Source organism: Egretta garzetta, unplaced genomic scaffold, assembly GCF_000687185.1.
Source record: "Egretta garzetta isolate BGI_Z169 unplaced genomic scaffold, ASM68718v1 scaffold133, whole genome shotgun sequence".
Taxonomy (NCBI): Eukaryota; Metazoa; Chordata; class Aves; order Pelecaniformes; family Ardeidae; genus Egretta; species Egretta garzetta.
In genome coordinates, this window is record NW_009259111.1 from 1,173,056 (window position 1) to 1,190,538 (window position 17,483).

The 17,483-nt window shown below is 41.4% G+C and overlaps 1 protein-coding gene across 1 annotated transcript in view; it reads left to right on the top strand.

The window, feature by feature from the left end:
* Positions 1-14,095: 14,095 nt before the first annotated feature.
* Positions 14,096-17,483, top strand: part of DENND2B (DENN domain containing 2B) — a gene marked incomplete at its 3' end in the record, with an annotated part of 73,240 nt that continues 69,852 nt past the window's right edge. The window contains exon 1 of the mRNA XM_035891029.1: positions 14,096-14,751. Within this exon, the coding sequence (XP_035746922.1) occupies positions 14,111-14,751 (641 nt within the window). The remainder of the gene's footprint in view (positions 14,752-17,483) is intronic.

Here is a 17,483-nt window from a genome sequence, read left to right on the forward strand (position 1 = left end):
AAGTATCTTCACAGCTGATGAGCTTATAGACATTGATAGTTGCTTTTTCTTGCTGCCTTATGCACAGAGGTTGGTATTGCCTCATTTGCTCCATAACATTTTCATTTTCTTGATGTTTTGCCTGATGCTATCTATGCATCTTCTTGTGGGGACATGAGGTTTATTTTTGGCTCTGTCTTGAAAAGAAAGAATGGGTGATAGAAGAAAGGTCTCCTTGCTTTTAGTTGCTCTAAGTTAAAGTTTAGTTGCTCTAAATGAAGTAAAACTTGCAGTTCCTTATTACTGTGTAGCATTCCTGTTGCATGTCAGTGGTAGCAGGATGTTTTCATCCTCAGGGTTATAATACATGCAAATTCCCACCTAAGACATGAAAAGTAAAAATGTATTGGGCAGCTCCTTATAAAACCTAATAGGCCAACAGAAGAGCGTAAAACTAAAGCCACAGTTTTATAAGAAGCCAAGGCCCTGTGAGAATGAAATCTTTATAAGAGGATATATAAATCCCCCCAATATTATCCTGGGCTTCAGATCCCACAGCTCTTGTAGGTGTGGTAATGAACTGTGGTCTGGGAGGCTCATTTCAGCTAGGTGAGTAATGTACACGTTTATGTTACCCTTGATCATGGTGAAGAAAGTGAATGGGAAGTGTCTTTCCCTGACCTAACTTTGCTCCTGTTGACAGTTATGGTCAGTAAAAAGCAGAGAGAAGCCAATGTCTGAATATTTTGGAAAGTTTCCTTTAGGTTGTGATTTTGAATATTGGTGTGTGCAGTGCTTGAGCACTGGCTGATTGCTCTTTTGTTAATATTCAGTGAAACTGAATTACGGCCAGATGTAGCCTTTGGTTAAATTGAATTTGTCCTTGTCTGGACTCTTAGGGAAATGAGGATGATAGCAACAAGCACTGTAAGTCATAGCATGGCTTTTTTCTTTTTGTTTTTTCTTTTTTTCTCTTTCAGTTTATGTGTGTCTGCCAACAGATTGGGGAATAAATAGATCAAAGTTATTTTCAAAGCTGTGTTCAACTAAAAAACCCCAACAACTCTTGGCTGGCAAAGTGTTTCATATGACACTCAGTTGTGGGTATTCCCAACACATTTCCTTATTTTCGTGGCTTGTTTAGCTAAACAAAGTAGAATGAAGCGTACAGTAACCAGTCAGATATAGTAACCTAATTAATTTTCAGTGAAAATGTTATTTAGACTGAAACTTTGTTTTTTGTAAGTGTGCATTGCACCAGGTCAGTGCCTGAAATCTTCCTGTAACAAGAAGTTTTGTGTCAGTTGGCATCTTTAGGAACTTCTCTTTAGTAACTCTTGATTTGTGCTAACATAAGCCAGCAGAAAATCAAACCCTGATTCATAGATATTTGAAGAAAGTGAATGAAAAAGGGACATTGGTGAAATTGAAAGAAAATTCCCTCTTAAATTCAAGAAAAGTATTCAATTTCTTCTTAATCTGTACAAATCCATGCACACTGTAACACGTACCAAGGGTCATATTCGTCTGTCATAGCTGAAATGTATTTTGCATTCCATAAGGTCAGAGCCACTAAAGAAAATTATGATGATAAGGGAGGCCAGAGTTGTAAACCTCAAAATCTTTCCTCCTTCAGAGGCAGGATGCAGCCTCCAAAGATGAGCCATGTTGTATACTCAATATGTACAGGGTAGACTCTTAATGTGTATCTTGTTATTCACTCATAGCTTTGTTCCTTTGCCCCTCTCACCATAGTGTCTGTAAAACATAGAGTCTGTCTGTGAATGTCAGGCAGTGCAGCTGTGGTCTGTTGTATAGGTTTGGATGGGTTGTATATGATGATATGAGGGATGTCAGCTCACAACTTACAGGTCGGTATAAGTCATGGCAGGCAGTGGCACCTTCTGAAATGCTGTTTGTACCCTCAATCTGTCCTGATACCAAAACTGTGCTGCAGGTCTGGACTAGCTGTTTCTTCTGAGTGCATGAAGTAATACATATCACTTGAGCATGTATTTCTGGTATTTGAGAAAGCAGCAAGTGTCCATGTGTTCTCTTCCTCCTCCCTTAGTTCAGCACCTCCACAACTCGTACTTCAGTTATCAATTGGGTCTTCTCTTTTCTGCTTTTTCAGGTGCTGAAAAAAAAAATCCTGCATCTAATTTTGTTCTTGCAGTTGTTCACAGAAATCATGGCTTGCTAGAGAGATTACTAGTGCTCCCCTCTACAAAGTGTGTCATGAATGTTGGATTTATTTTTTTGTAGTGTAATTTTTGTTAGGAAAACTGTTTTGGCCCTCTTCAAGGGTTGCAATGAATGTCAGCATATGGGTGACAGACAGACAACTATTGGGGTGCAATCGCATGACTAAGTGACTGGGAAGTTCATGGAGGAAGGTAATGCCCTTTATTATGTCAGAAAAATAGTCCAAGTTTTAGGCACAGAGATTTTTTTTTTAGAGATCTAGGCAGGTGGAAATCCACTCTTCTAAGGGACAAAGGAGAGAGGGTAAAATTTACAACATGAAGCTAAAGATGAAGAACAAGGGCGCATGTCTCTATTCTTATCGTTGTAAGAGTAATACGGTAACAAACAGATTGCTTCATCCATATTATAGGAACATGTACAAAAACTTCACTTCTGAGGACAAACAAGCTTTCTTAGCATCGTGCAACCTGGAGCACGCTGATTGTATGCCATTGCTTCAGCTTTTTGCTTACAGAGAAGTTTGCAGAAAGTTGAACTGAGTTGCTGCAGTTGTCTTGATGCCAGGATGGCACCTAGCTAATTCAGAATTACTCCTTCTTTTCCCCTGCCACAGGTAGTCCATATTACTTGTGAACTACCTTCGCAATACATGAGCTTCAAGTGCATGGCAGTCAGAGTTGGGTCAGATGGGCTGTATGCAGACAGGGCTGATGTTGATGTTGTTCTGGATTCACAGAGATAATGCAGGAGCTTCTCTTCTGCTGGGATTTTAAATTTTACTTTATTTTTATTTTATTGTATTTTATTTTAATTTTATTTTAATGTTTATTTGATTTTTCTTTCCTGTGCGGTGCAGCAACTCCAGAAGCTGCACAAACATTTTCAAATCTTTTCAATCACTTCGGTGTTATCCTGTTGTGACATACTGTATTTTCTCCAGATGTCTCAGGCCTCCAGCCTGCTGGGTTGTGATACTAGTAGTTGAAATGATGGCAGAAATTAAGAATGCCTTTTTCATAGCGGACAGATAGATAATGGCTTCCAGTTTTATAACCTGCTCTTCTAGGATGCTTTCTCACTGTCTTAAATAAACTACTTTACAAAACCACAAAACTGGGAAAAGGAAATCTCTACAGAAAGACCTCACTGGACATTGGCAGCACATTGGGGACCAGAGCTAAGCTGGTGAGTCTGGAAGGAAAATGTGGATACTGGTAGGAGAGGCAAAGAATAGATTTTTGTATTTATTCTGAAAGCAACTTCTCTGAGTGGTTGAGATTGGGAATGGTTGTTAAAGATGAGACGGAGTCCTGAATTCCCATTCTTTTTCTGTCCCTATTAATATTTATTCTTAGGTCTATTTGAGGGTTTGCATGACCTAGAAGTTGATTTATACATAAAGCAGGGAAAGCAGGCTTGGCTGTATTATGGATTAGTGTGCAGCCAGGACTCATGACTTCTTGGCTTCCCATTCAGTTCTTTTCCCTTTGGGCATAGAGGATTTCAGTAAAGTATACAATGACCTCGTAAGGTTTTCTGACTTTTCAGAGCAGAAAAGGGATGAACCTATTTTGCAACAGCTTTTCCAAACCAGAATTCCAGACTTGGAGGTCACCAAACCTTCCAATTTGTTAATGGCCTCAGGTATGTTGAAAACTAAGCATCACAATTTACAAAAATAATTTTTTCCCCTTCCCAAATTATGTGCGTGTAAGCGTAGAAAACTTGCAAAGCTCTGGCTCTGGCAGAATTAGTTCCACAGAGTTTATTGCTTTGAGATCCCAGGGCAGATAAACAAGCATGTTGAAAAATCACCTGTGCTTTGAAAAAGCAAAGCTGAGAGCTTCCATGTGTGCTGGGATTTTGAACACTCATGTTTAGACATGCTGCTAAAGAACAAGTTTCAAGGACTGGCAGGTCTTAAGTAGACAAATAAGAGGTTGTGCATTCTGCCTGATTTAATAAAATGCTATTGTTTGCTGTGTTGCCACTGTCTCTCCAACAGAACTGTCAAGATCTTAAGAAAGCAGGTGAGACTTAAACATGCTGGACCATTTCCAGAACGTAATAAAAATAAGTAATAGTGGAGATACAAGAGTGGAAATATCTATTGCATAAATTATTACTCAGAACGTGTTATGGGAAAAGAGTAACTGTGAGGGAGGCTGACGGTTTTCAACTTTGAATCACATTATTTTTTTGAGGAGAAAATGAGAGATGGTCCTATGAAACCAGTGCACTGTACTTCCGTGGAAAACAGAATGGTGCACTCTGATACTTCAGTTCTTCCTTTTGGTTTGGTTTTTTTTTTTCCTGTGTGCGGTCAGCTTCTGATCACTGCGACAAAGGTAAAACGCAGACTAGTCAGTGCTCTGTGCTTTGGGTAGTCATTGGTATCTGAACAGAGGGGGTGAAAAAGGCTTTAACATGTCATTGTTTAAAAACCATCCTGCACTTGCCTTGTAACAGAGCAGACGACTGTCATAAATCTAGAGCAGCAGGGAATCTAGCCCTCTCAGTCTACATAATTTCACAATTTCCTGTTATCTTCTTCACCTTAGAAATTTCTTGGCAAAGGCTAGTGCATGTTGATTAATCACATTTTATTTTACAGTCGTTTGTCAGATTTTCTTGCTGTCTTTGCTTTACAGATCCAGTCTAATTCACGTATTTAGGATCTGACTCATGGGCTTTGATTTATTTCCCCTTTTTTTTTTTTTTGTACAGTTGTAGAGCATAGTTGCCACTTCATGTAATTTACTTCAGCAGAACGACTCCTGAATTTCACTGGTGTAAATCAGACATTTTGCTTCTAAGCTGTAAAAACACAGTCCAGCTGCAGGCGGCCGAGTATCTGTGTACTTCTCATCATGAACTGACTGCAAAGACCCAGAGGTCTGGAAGGGTTTTATACACAGGAACTCACCACAGCACTCTTGCAAATGTCCCACGATTGTTATCAACCCAGTATAGAATCATAGAATCACTTTGGTTGGAAAAGACCTTTGAGATCACTGAGTCCAACCTTTAACCTAACCTACTTCTTGGGAGCATAGAAACTAGAGCTTTTAAAAATGGCACACAGAGCTTGATCTTTTTTTTGTTTCACAGTTCTAGTGGCCTATCATTTTGTAACTAGCTCTGATATGGTCTCAATTTTTATTTAAATGGGAAGTATCAGAATTCCTTGGGGAAAAAAAAATTCAGAAGTACAAACAAAAATAATTGGTGTTGCTATTTTTGTTCTGTCTTTTTAAACATTTTGTAATATTCATCTACTTCGATTTTATTGCCTCATTCTCTCTAAATGCTGGGACTTTTCCATCACTAGCACATGCTCATGAGAGTGAGCCTTTTTCAGACAGTCTTATAATGCAAATTCACTTTTAAGCTTGGAAAGTATTTTCTGTCTTGTTTTTGTCACAATCCCAAAGTCAACAATAAAGGGAGGAGGTTATCTGGAATGCAGATTTTCGGGCATTTTGAGCCATGCTCCTGGTGAGAGCTCAAAACTTGTAAAGGGTCTGGCGGAAGAGGGGTTGTTCTGTTGCCACTTACGTCCCTTTCTCTTCCAAGCAAGAGGCAAGATCTGACAAGTTGTACTACTTGCTTTGTTACCAAGTCAAATCGGCTCAAAACCCACCTTACTGCTGTGTGCCTGGGACTGAGTGTGAAAAGTTCATCTCCTTTACTCACCATAAGCTCTTATTTAGATTTAAGATAATTAAATATCATCTGTAGTTATCTGCTTATGTAGAAAACTACAGTACTATATGCTATGTCAGAGTGCAGAATATATAGTAATAGAAAGGCTTACTGCCAAACAAAATTGGATTTAAATTCAGTAGCGCAGGAGGTCCATTTGGTCTGGTCTTAATGTTCCCATAATCCCTAGTTACAAAGAGTAACAATAACATTGATTTTTTTAAAGTCCTTTTCTACTCCTGATACGATTAATAGAATGAAAGATTCAATTAATCTTCTTTGATGTTGTATACAAGGCTGTTGTCCAAGCCTAAATGCTCATTTATATTTGAAAGGAGCATGTGAAAACTCCAAGTACCATCAGTACATGGCATCCTCTTGGGTGATCTCAACTAAGCAACAAAATCATTTCATACCGCTTATTTTTGTGATGCTTGTAACTTTGACCCTCGTGCTAACCACCTACTAACCCCATTAGACCAGTCTGACTACCAGCATTTGTCCCCGGAACGTTTGCATTCACCGTTGCCGCCTGACAGTAATGCCTTGCTGAGTGCTTTGCAGCAATTGCTGTTACTGCTCTTTTGTCGCCACTGGAGAGGACATAGCTAGGGGTGAGGAAATGGAAGGAAATGGCACAGCGTTGCAAGCAGATGATGCTGAATCTTTGCTTCTCTGTCCAGTGGTTTGTTTCATAACTCATCTGAAAATGTAACCAAACCACTAACTGGTAGTGTTTGATAGCTAAAAGTAGACTTCTTGTAGCTCTTTGGAGGAAAGCATAGAGGAAATTATTCCTAGTTCTTGTACAGAGAGAGGAAGAAGGAATTTTTTGGGAAGTGTCCCTCAACATTCCTTCAAATTCATTAAGGTTTTTTGGCCGCCTTTTTGAATTACTCTGCTTTTTTGCACCTGAGGAGTCATGACTGGAAGATTGCTGTACTGCAGTAGTGTGTTCAGCTTTTGTTTGTGCAGAAGTCTTGATTCGTACCAGGAGCTTTCACAAGCATGTGTCTGACAGAGGCAGAAGAGTGCTTTTCTGTTTGTTCGCTGGGTGATGTCCTGGCAGCAGTGCCCTTAGGGTGGCGTGAAACTGTACTAGGTACAAGGAGCTGTTGGTACTGAACCTTTTCAAAAGTTCTTGTTTTGTCCAGGTCACAGAGGTAATGACACAGAAACATGGTTCTAATTTGAGCTTTTGTTGGTGTCTACATATTTTCTCTTGCCTGCCTACAATGTCAAATGAAGTGGAAGTTCAATGGAAATGAATGCCACAGCAAGCTATTGCATCCATTCTCAGTAGTGGCGCATCAAAATGTGCACAATGCACTTGGTTCCAGTTAACAGATGTGCAGGTGTGTTTCCCTCTCACTTTGCCTTGCTCCGGGAAGATGGATGCCAGTATTTGCACTCACAATGACTGGTACCCAGTAGGAGCTGCTCCTAATTCAAGGGACCTTTCTGTGCTGCCAAACCACTCTGTTACAGTCTCACCATGCAAGGCTCTGCTTTCAGGTGGACATCATCCTGCCTCTTGCTCTGTGCATCTTCATTTTTGTTTCTGCATCCTGAATTATGGGTAGTGGTCAGGTCTGAACCCATAATACAATCCATTTTTAGTCTGAATACAAAAATGCACGTACAGCTTTTTAATGTAGTGAGAAGTTATGCTTGCAAGGGAGAAAATACCCTTTTGAAAATCCAAGGATCCAATGAATTATCTCTTTTTATCTTAGTTTTGTATTTCACTTGCCTTTCAGCTATTTGGAGGCTTATAGTGGTTGAAGATCTGGACATAGATAAGCTCATCAGGGCACACAATAAAATCTCAAGGATTTAGGGGTTTTTCAACATTCAGTTATAAAGATAATTTCAGGTTTTCATCCTGAAGTCTGAACAAATCCGGTTTTGTTTCCTCAGTAGCCTAAAAGACTAACAAGATGCCAGAAAGCTGTGGGCTTTACCATGCTTTCCAATGGAACGTTAACAATGGATATCTGAATCAGTGCTTCAAATGATCATTTTTGTGCAATCTATTGCTTAGGGAAGAGGTTCTTTGATTAAAGAAACGAAGATCATAATTAATCATAAAATATTATTAATTTGTAGTGTTGTATGAAATTGAAAGTTGGTAGCTGAGCATTTCCTAGTATTCTCTCTTACAAATTTTCCAAGAACTTTGTAGTTACATCCTCAGTTACCTGAAATCAGGGCAGCTTTAGTGTCCATATTTGAGCCCTGCTGATCTTGGGATCTAGCTGAAGATGGGTATTCTAACAACACAGTGAATGAAAGCGTTTCATCACATCTTTCTTGAGAAACACTCTCTATACTCAATTACTGAGAAAATTATGTTTGTGTGCTTGTGGCTTTTTTTTTTTTTAAGTTAGCTTTGCTGTTCTGGCAATGAGAAATTTCTGTTGATTTTGTGTCTAGATCAACAAGAAGTCTCTACTCTTGTGTGGCAGGCCAAATCTGCTCCATGCACAAACTAACACGCTTACAGTCACAGCTGATTCTGGTGGTGTTCTTACTCTGAAATAGGTTAGGTTGTCCTGATGAAATGGCACAATGCCCCAAGAAAAATCAGGGATAAGCAGAAAACCTAAGTAAAATACTAAGAAAACAATATTTTCCTAGCAAAAAGAGGGGAGAAAGTCATAAGGAATAAAACCAGCGCTGTGTGACTTTGCATGATCTCACCAAACAGCAGTTTCACTGTGAAATGATGGGATCTCATCAACGGGAGCCTGGAAAGACCCAGTACCTTTTTGTCAGCATGTTTCTTGCTCTTTTTTCAGTAAATGGGCTCCCAAGCATGAGCATGTTGAAGCGGGAAATTCCCTGGATCAGAGAGCCAAAAACTGTCTTATTATTCTGTGAGTGTTGGTTTAAGCAGGGTGGACGGGATTTGCAAAACAGAGATTGCTGAGCAGCTTCTGCCAACTTGTCTTTCCTCGGCACAGGATTGCATACGGAGTCACTCCTGACGCTTCGGCAGAGCTAAAACAGCGCAGCGGAGTCAGAGCCACTTAGCTCAGGAGTCAGAGCAGGGCAGTGGGAGTTAGGAGTTCTGTAACTCTTTCAAGGCAACTTGCTTAACCACCCTCCAGCCGCCTTTAGTACCTGGTCTGAAATGCAACTTAATATTGCTATTAGTGTTTATAAAAAGCATGTGGATTGTGGATGCAAGCTCCTCAGTAAATGCATGTTCTTATCATCCACTGTACTCTGACTTCCAGAAGGTGTACACAGGCAGCTCTTTGGCCACCATTCTGGCTGCCTCCTGTTGTTGAAATCTGTCTCATGAAGTTGTGGGAGTTGTCTGCACTCTCTGTCATTCTTTCTCCTTTTTTCTGGAGTTAATGTTTGGCAATGGAAGCAGTCAGGAGCTGTGCATCAGCTGGATCAGAAGGCCAGGCTCGCTGCTTTTGGTACTGATTTTGTATTGCATACTTTTAGAGCCATCTCCAAGAATTAAACCCTTCCTTGTCTACACACAGCCAAGTGTTAGCACCCACACTTTGGAGGTAGGAAAAGATCAGTGTCCTGTCCAAAATCAGAGACTTTCTGACTTTTGGGTCAGATATAGGATGAGGGCTCAGGCATTTATGGCACCAAGGACCAGCCCTTCTCCATCACCATAGATTTTTAGCACATGTCCGCCTTACTAGAGGCCTCACAAAGAGGGCAAGAATTCAGTTTTTTGCATCTTCTGCTTTGTGATGAGTAGGGTGCGAATTAACTCAAAGCAATGTGGCAAGTGATTCTGTTTTCTTTTTGGTGCAGGTGAGATACAGTTCCACTGTTAACCACAGGTGTTCATTAGTACTGGTGAAAGGAGATGCCTGTTGATAGTAGCCTTTAGTAGAGAAAATGATACGAATACATACATCGATCCATGGAAACACTATCTTTATTTGAGAGCAGGCCTGAAGAATTACAGTTTTTGTAGGTAAAAAGTTTTTTCCATGTTTGGGTGAGAAAGAGAAACTGGGGAGAAGAGACTGAATCAGAATTTAAAACTCAGTTGTATCTAGAGTTCAAAATCCTACCAAATGTCACCAATATTATCAGTTTTCTCCTACTGTGGGTAATTTGGCTGATCTCTCAGGGAACAACTCACAGCAGCAAAGCCAAGCATGGTCTAGAGGGTTGGAAACCACCTCTCGGATTCTGTCTACTCCCTTCACTGTGCAGCAACGAGTCCCACCAGGAAGGTAGTTTTAGGGTCTGTTTACAAGACACTGTGGGCTCCTGGGCAGACAATTTGCCTTTGAGAGTGCAATTCACTGCTGACTTGCCAGTGGTTTGAATGCTGCTCACCTAAAGACTTCATGTTGGAAGAATACCCTTATCAGATAGGGAATTGGAGCAACTTATTCCAATGTGATCTGTGAAATGCTGATATTCTCAAAGAATTATCATTGCCCAGAAAGAAGGCGCTGTTCAAGTGAACTTACTAAGAAATCTAAATTTGATTCCATATTTTTTGTTTATGCTCTTTATATGGAATATCCTGAAGGTATATGTAATGATATGCTTTGTAAGGTGCTGCATGTATCACTGTGTATGTAGAAAACTTCAATAAAAACGTTTTGCTTTACAGTCTTTTTATGGAAAATTGCAAGTTATTTAATTATTTTTCTCTATCCAATAATACTAGTTTTAAAGTCTGTGGAACTATTGCGCCTTCAAGAGAATACTCCTCTAATGGGAGTAGGTTTCTTGGGGAAGGACCATTTTATCCACTGATCGGCGAGCTTTTTTTTTTTATTCTGTTACTTGCCACTGTCCTTTAGAGAATGCATGCCTGAAGCTGTGCAGACAAAGCTTTGTTTCTCTTGTTGAATTAGTCCTATATCTTCTATCTGGATTACTTATATTTACAGTATAATGCGATGTAAACCAGAATCTTTTTCTTAACTGTGGTATCCCAAGTACTTAACAGCATACACCTCCAGAGGGCCTGTTGCTCTGCAGCCCCAGTCTTGCACAGTGAAGTGAGTGGGAGTTTTGTAACTGAATTCAGGGGTTTCAACATTGAGCCTTAAGCACAGTTACCTTACCAGGAACCTGGGATTTAAAAGAATGGCTCATATCTCTAAGAAGAAATGTTTTGCAACTTCTGCAGGTTATGCAAGTCCTGCTTTTCCCGTTTTCCTCCTCTCCTGATAAGTCAACAAACCTTTTCCCGACAGTGAAAACAACTGAAAATGTTTCTCAGAGTGTAAGGAGATGAAGGACTATGCCTATGGTATCTTCTACACAGTGAGCTAAAGGCAGAGAGTGGACTGTCAGCACATCCTTCACCTCTGCTGTCGCATTACTGGCATGACCCCAGTCATTTTGTATTTTATTCTTGCTATTGTCAATACAGATTATAATTTAGATTCTAACAAATAAGTTTTAACGTCCTAAAGTATTCTGCATGGCCTCTTTGCAGGGTCTGCCCCTATGCCGTAGCTGAATCCTGACTGTGTATTTAGCTAATGTGCAGCTTCAAGGGCTGCAGTGGAGGCTGTAGCCTTTATATGTAAAATACTTCCACCAGTTGATACCTGTTTAATTGAGAAGTGTCAGTGCAGCTCTGGAGCAGGCCTGCACAACATACAGGAATTGCGAGAACAGGATCTCAAGTCTAAGCTAAAGGAGTGTTAAGAATAATAAAATTTTGACTTTGTGGTATTAAGCTGAAGAGATAGAGGGGAGACAGGAATAATGAAGAATCAGGACACCCCATCAAGTCTGAGGAGGCTGATTCCAGGCACTATAGAGGTATGTAGGCCATGGTAATTCACTACAAACTCTATGCTGCGACAACCAGCCAAAACCCCTCATCACCTGCTTTTGATCTTCTGAGATCTCGTAGGACACCTGTCTGAAGCTGCATAGAATAGCAAAAATTTAACTTCTAGGATGAAAAGAGTGTATTCTGACATTCATCCTTTCTGTCCTGAAATGAGGAAGCTTTTGGCAGTTGTTGGTGGAGTATTTGCCATTGCCTTTGGTATAAGATCTCTCTCTTCCTGTGGGCATATTTCTTTTCCAAAACGATAAAGAAACAGAAGTCACCCAGGAGTGCAACTTCTGTGCCATAAAGGCTTGATTATCACAGGACTCTGAAAAAGATATAAGTTCCCTTTTCCGGTAGTTTGATCATTGTCTTTCTCTGACCAGAACTTTCCTCTTTTGTGATACTTCTGAGCTTTGCTTGCAAGGTACCCACTGTAGGAAACCGTGATGAAATCTAATTTAGGGACATGGTTGAAGGAGAAGAAAATATCTCCTATGTCAAAGTGAATTTTTCAGAAGTGGCCTTAGTGCTCTGGACTTTTGAATTAATGCACAGAACATGGCACCTGTGTCTGTAAGTATTGGCTGGCTGTTGGGGAGAAGCCAGAAGCAGCAGGGATCTCCTGAATCTTTTCTCCCTTTACAATAGCAGACACATTTGTTCCCATGATTTCTTTTGGTCAAATAGGTCTTCCATTTGCTTTTATGTGTACAGGACAGTTTATAAAGAGAGAACTTGTTTTCCACAGTCTTCATAGAACAGGAACCGAGTATGCAAGGCATTACTTTCAGGTCTTTACTCTTCCTTCCATACTGCGTGGAAAAGAAAGGTTGCTAGGGCAAAATGTCAAAGGAGTCATGATTATTTCTGCTATGATTTATATGTATGTATTGTGGCAGAGCAGTAAACCCCCTTTTTTGACATGATTTTGGCTTAATTTTCTTATTGCTGGCTCATCGGTGATGACCCAGCTGACTAATGTGTTGTTTAATTTCCTTTTGTATTTTCATTCTTAAAAGTCTTTGCAACAATGTAAAAAACCCCAATGGCTGATTTTGCAAACCATGGCAAAAATGTGTTCTATGAGTTTTTTCCAGGGTAACACTGAGACCTTTCTGTATAGTTTATATTCTTCAACATATACTGTGGGAAGATTAATATGTTTTTTCAGTCTGTAATATTCTTTCAATAAGAAATTACTTCTATTCTCTTTGATAAGGAGAATTTAATCTGTTGGCCACAGCATCAGACTGAAGACAAAAGAGGTCTTCCTTTTGCTGTTTTATTTATTTTACTGTATACGTTGGGGATTTGAAATACTGCGGCAGCTGACCACAGAGGTATTTTGCTTCAGATCAAAACTGACAGCTTTTTAAATTGGTTTGCTCACTGCGACCAATAACTAAACCATGCTCCTTGTTGGTCAACCTTTCCCATTTTTGTTGCAGTGGGAATCTTCTCCCTTCTTCTCCCTGACAATTCCCTTTTCCTGCAGAGGGAATCCTTAATCTGTGAGGCCAGGGAGCTATTCTGTTGGAGATGGTAGATGCATTCAAGGCAATGGTTTGCTGTGATAATCTCAGCTGTCTTTAAATTCAAGAAGCTTGGAAAACTGGATTTGGACGTGCTGAATACTCTGCTCATCAGCTCACCACTGGCATCAGTTAATCACTGCTGCCCCCTGCCCCTGACTTTGTGGCTGAATGGTATTTGGTGTCTTAGTGGTGCTTTGGGGTAGTTTTGCAGCGTGCAGACATCCTCTGCTTTACCTACAGCCAGAAGAAATTTGGCAAATAACTCTAGTTTCCCCAAGGACTTGATTTTTTATTTCTTTCTGCTTCTAGGTGTCAGTCAGTCTCTCCACCGCCTCTTTTGTCCCCGCGAAGAAGCCCAGCCTACCCCCTCAGCGATAGCGAGGACTCTTGTCGCTCTACTCGTCTCTCCAAAGTCTCCAACTCCAGACTGCGCCTCAAGGACTGGAGCAGCCGCACGTCCACGCTGCGAAGCACCTCCACAAGCCCATCAGACACCGACTCCCCGAGCCACCCTCTCAAAGCTGTCAGTGTGGGTGCTTTGGATAAAAGGCTGTCTGTCTTCAAGGCTGAGGACCAAAAGGAGAGTCCAAAGGAGACTCAAGATGGGGAAGCAATAGGGAGCCATCCACTCGCCCGGAGCACTCTGTCCTTGGGCACTGCCACCAACTTGAGGAACCTCTCCCTCAGCAGGGCGAGTGTCCGCTCCCAGGCGCTGGACATCAGGCAGAAGATCACAGAATGGGAGTGCCGCCGGGAGCCATCCCCCAGGACAGGTGCATGTGCGGACAAGAGGGACGCTGGAGAGAGGTCGGGCAGTGAGAGCTGCCCCAGTGTGCTGACCTCTCCCTGCAGCGAGAAGACGTTCGATTTCAAAGGGCTCAGAAGGATGAGCCGAACATTTTCTGAGTGCTCTTACCCAGAAACAGAGGAAGAGGAACTTCTGGACAGGGATTCCTGCCATCGGTTCGAAAAGAGACCAGGCAGGAGCGAGCCTCCTGCTGCTGCTTTCCTCAAGGGCCACGTGAGGAAAGAGTCCTCTGCTGTGCTCAACAGAATACAGAAGATTGAGCAGGCACTGAAAGAGCAGCCTGGCAGAGGCCTCCCCCAGTTACCAAGTAGCTGTTACAGTGTTGACAAAGGAAGGAAAAAATCTGTGACTCTGAGTACTGTGGAGGGACTGAGCGAAACCCTAAGTGATAGCAAAGGAGGGAGTGTTATCTTGGGGAGCGAACCAGAAACACCTACTGAGGCTGAGAAAAGCAGTAAGACAAAGCAGGGGGTTACTGCAAACTTGGCTGGCCCTAAAATGCTCCTCGAAAGCCCGGCTAACACCGCGGTGAATCCTGTCCCCAAGCCCAAACGCACCTTTGAATATGAAGCAGACAAAAATCACAAAAGTAAACCAAGCAATGGCCTACCTCCATCTCCTACAGCTGCTGCTCCTCCTCCCCTCCCATCCACCCCTGCACCCCCCGTGACCAGAAGGCAGAAGAAAGAGTCGCGCTTTCACAGAAAATCCCAGAATAGGTAAAATCCAAGGAAATGTCTTGTGCTCGATCTTCAGACAAATAAGTGTGTTGTATTATTTAGTAACAATATTTTACACTCTCCCTCTAATGCAATGCTTTTGACCTAAGAAATGCTAGGAATTGTGTGCAAGACAAGTGGTTTTTCCTCTGGACTGCACTGATAGGATGCACTGGTATGCTACCTTTATGTGGCTACAGTTTTTCGAGTTCTCCAACCTGCATTCCTCGATCCCTGAAAAAGGTTCTAGGTCATGTGTGCTAAAGGTTATCACGCTGATTTTGGCACATAAGCCATTAGCTGAGATTTTTAAAGGGGCATAATTTCATTATCCTTTTGTAGTAGAACCATAGCTGACCTGTCATAGTCCTGTCTGTCTGTTCACTGCAAAACATGCCTGCAGAGGATTTGTGTTTCCAAAGCTTGTTACCACAGCAGCTGTGTCTGTTTTATCCAATGTTGATGATTTTATTTAATTCAGTGCTTAGAAATGTTGTCCTAAATTATTATCAATAGCTGTGTGTCCACTGTAGAGAATTAATGCTGAGAAAAATGCTTTAGCACGGGAGGGCCTTTGTATCCTTCCTGAGTTAATGGTGAGCAGAGTATATGGCTACGTTTCCCCGGCAGTCTGTGGAGCTTGGCTTATTTTAATTACATGATTCCCCTTGAGTTTTTGGAAATGGTGCAACTCATTCTGCTCGCTGTTTAGAAAATTGTAGGCATAGTTGGTGTTAAGCATTCAAAGTACGGCATTTTTAACAAGTTCACCTGTCTGTGCATGTGTAGGATACAACACCACGCTCTTGGTATTTAGTGACGAGCTTTGCAAGTAACTGCTGAACAACATCTCAAATGCACGCTATCAATTCAGTTGCTGGTGCTTGATGTTGGCTCAATTAATTAAAAGTTTATGTCAGCACAACCTGACCTGAAGTATGCTGAGGCAGGAAAAGGAGAAGAGGAGCCTTCAGATTCTGTTCTTTACTTTCAAGAGACACCTGCTTCTGAAATGCATCAAACAGCTCTGCTGATGTGCGTTGTTTCTCTGAGAAAGGCGGGGGGAAATGTGGAAAGCCAAGCTCTGATTAGTAGTGCTTATCTTTGAGTTCTGGCAATAATCTCAGTTAGAGGAAGTAAATCTAGATTTTAGCAAGAATCTGTGAAATAAAGCTGACCTCATTTTGTTCAGCAGAGCATTTCCAATGTACAGAAGATAAACAATGATTTTTGAATGCTCTGCTATAAATGATAGCCTTTATTGGAAAGTTAAGGGGCAAGTGGTAAAATGGTCTGTGTGGTGGGTGGCAGAGAGGAATCAATAGTAGGAGATTATTCTTGTGCAGAATCACCTTGTGACCTGTGGCTCAGTGATCAAATTCAGTCTCAGAGTACACGCTCACACTGAGTTTGAGACCGTACAAGTCACCTGAGAACCACAGTATTTTGTTACAATGAGTTTGTGAGATGAAGTTTTGAAACTTTTTTCAAGAAGAGGTATAGTTCATGCTTGCAGGTTCAGTCCCCTGTCATAGCAGACTTAAGACAACAGCACAGTTCAGCAACGGAGCCCCAATCCTGGGTGGGGCTAGTAGGCACAAGCCCGAAACAAAAGCAATATTTATCCATTTAAGTTGTTATTAGTGGAGTATAAGTTGTAGGATTGACAGTGTTGTTATGTGTGCCTGATGATTCTTGCAAATCAGTTTGATGTCCTACGGGGTGGGTTTCCATTTGCCTGTAACAGCTTTGCTGTAGTTCAGTGATTTCTCTGGACTTATCTCTGATGAATGATGATCTAAGCAAGTTTAAATCAATGTCCCAACATCGCAGGTTTGCTGAGTGACTTCAAGGCTGGGTGGAAATCCTTTATAAAGTCTTAACTTTATTGTCTTTGCTATTGTCTTTCCTTTAGTTACAGTAAGGGGATTCGAACATTTACAAAGAGCTTGAGACCATACAAGTCATCTAAGAATGCCAGTATTTTGTTAATATTAGTTATTGAAATCTCAGTCTCTAAACTATTCCCTTTTTGAGAACAGAGATAATTCATTATGTCAACAGCTTGTAACTGTGTGTTGCAGATTGAACACGCGTGTGGTTTGCACTCACTGGAACATCGTGAGAATGGACTGTGGATATTTATTCTTCTGATATTTTGGTTGACAGCACTGGCTTTCATTGTGGTGGCTAATTCAACATTATAATAAAATGTATGAAGTCTCTCATATTTGCCTGCTAGTGTACAGCCAGTCTGTATTCAGAGGACCTGGTGCCCATGGTAGCTTCTACACTTCAGATTGATGTGAGCTGGATGTTCCCTAGCAATTGGAGATCCTCTGGCACAGACACAGTGCAGGAGGAGAGCGTTACGGGACAGGCTTGGGACAGACGGACCACAGCTGAGTGCTGGTCTGCAGAACCATTCCTGTGGTCCTGTGCAGTGTCCCTGCATTGTAGTGTTGCTTTGAAATCTGCAAGAGTTGGATATTTAACTGCTTTAGAAAGTCTCATTTCGTAGACAGGTATGTCTTCAGTGCCTAAGCATTTTCTGTAACTGCCAGTAGGTGTGGAGGAGCAGATGTCTGGATCTGAAATGCTTGCCTTGTTTCTGCCATGATCCTGATGTGCATAACACAGACCTGGATATTCTTAAGGTTAGGGAAAGGAGAGAGAGAGGGGGCTCCTAAGCCTGCCCCAGACCCGTAAGTCTGCTCCAGCAGACAGATAGG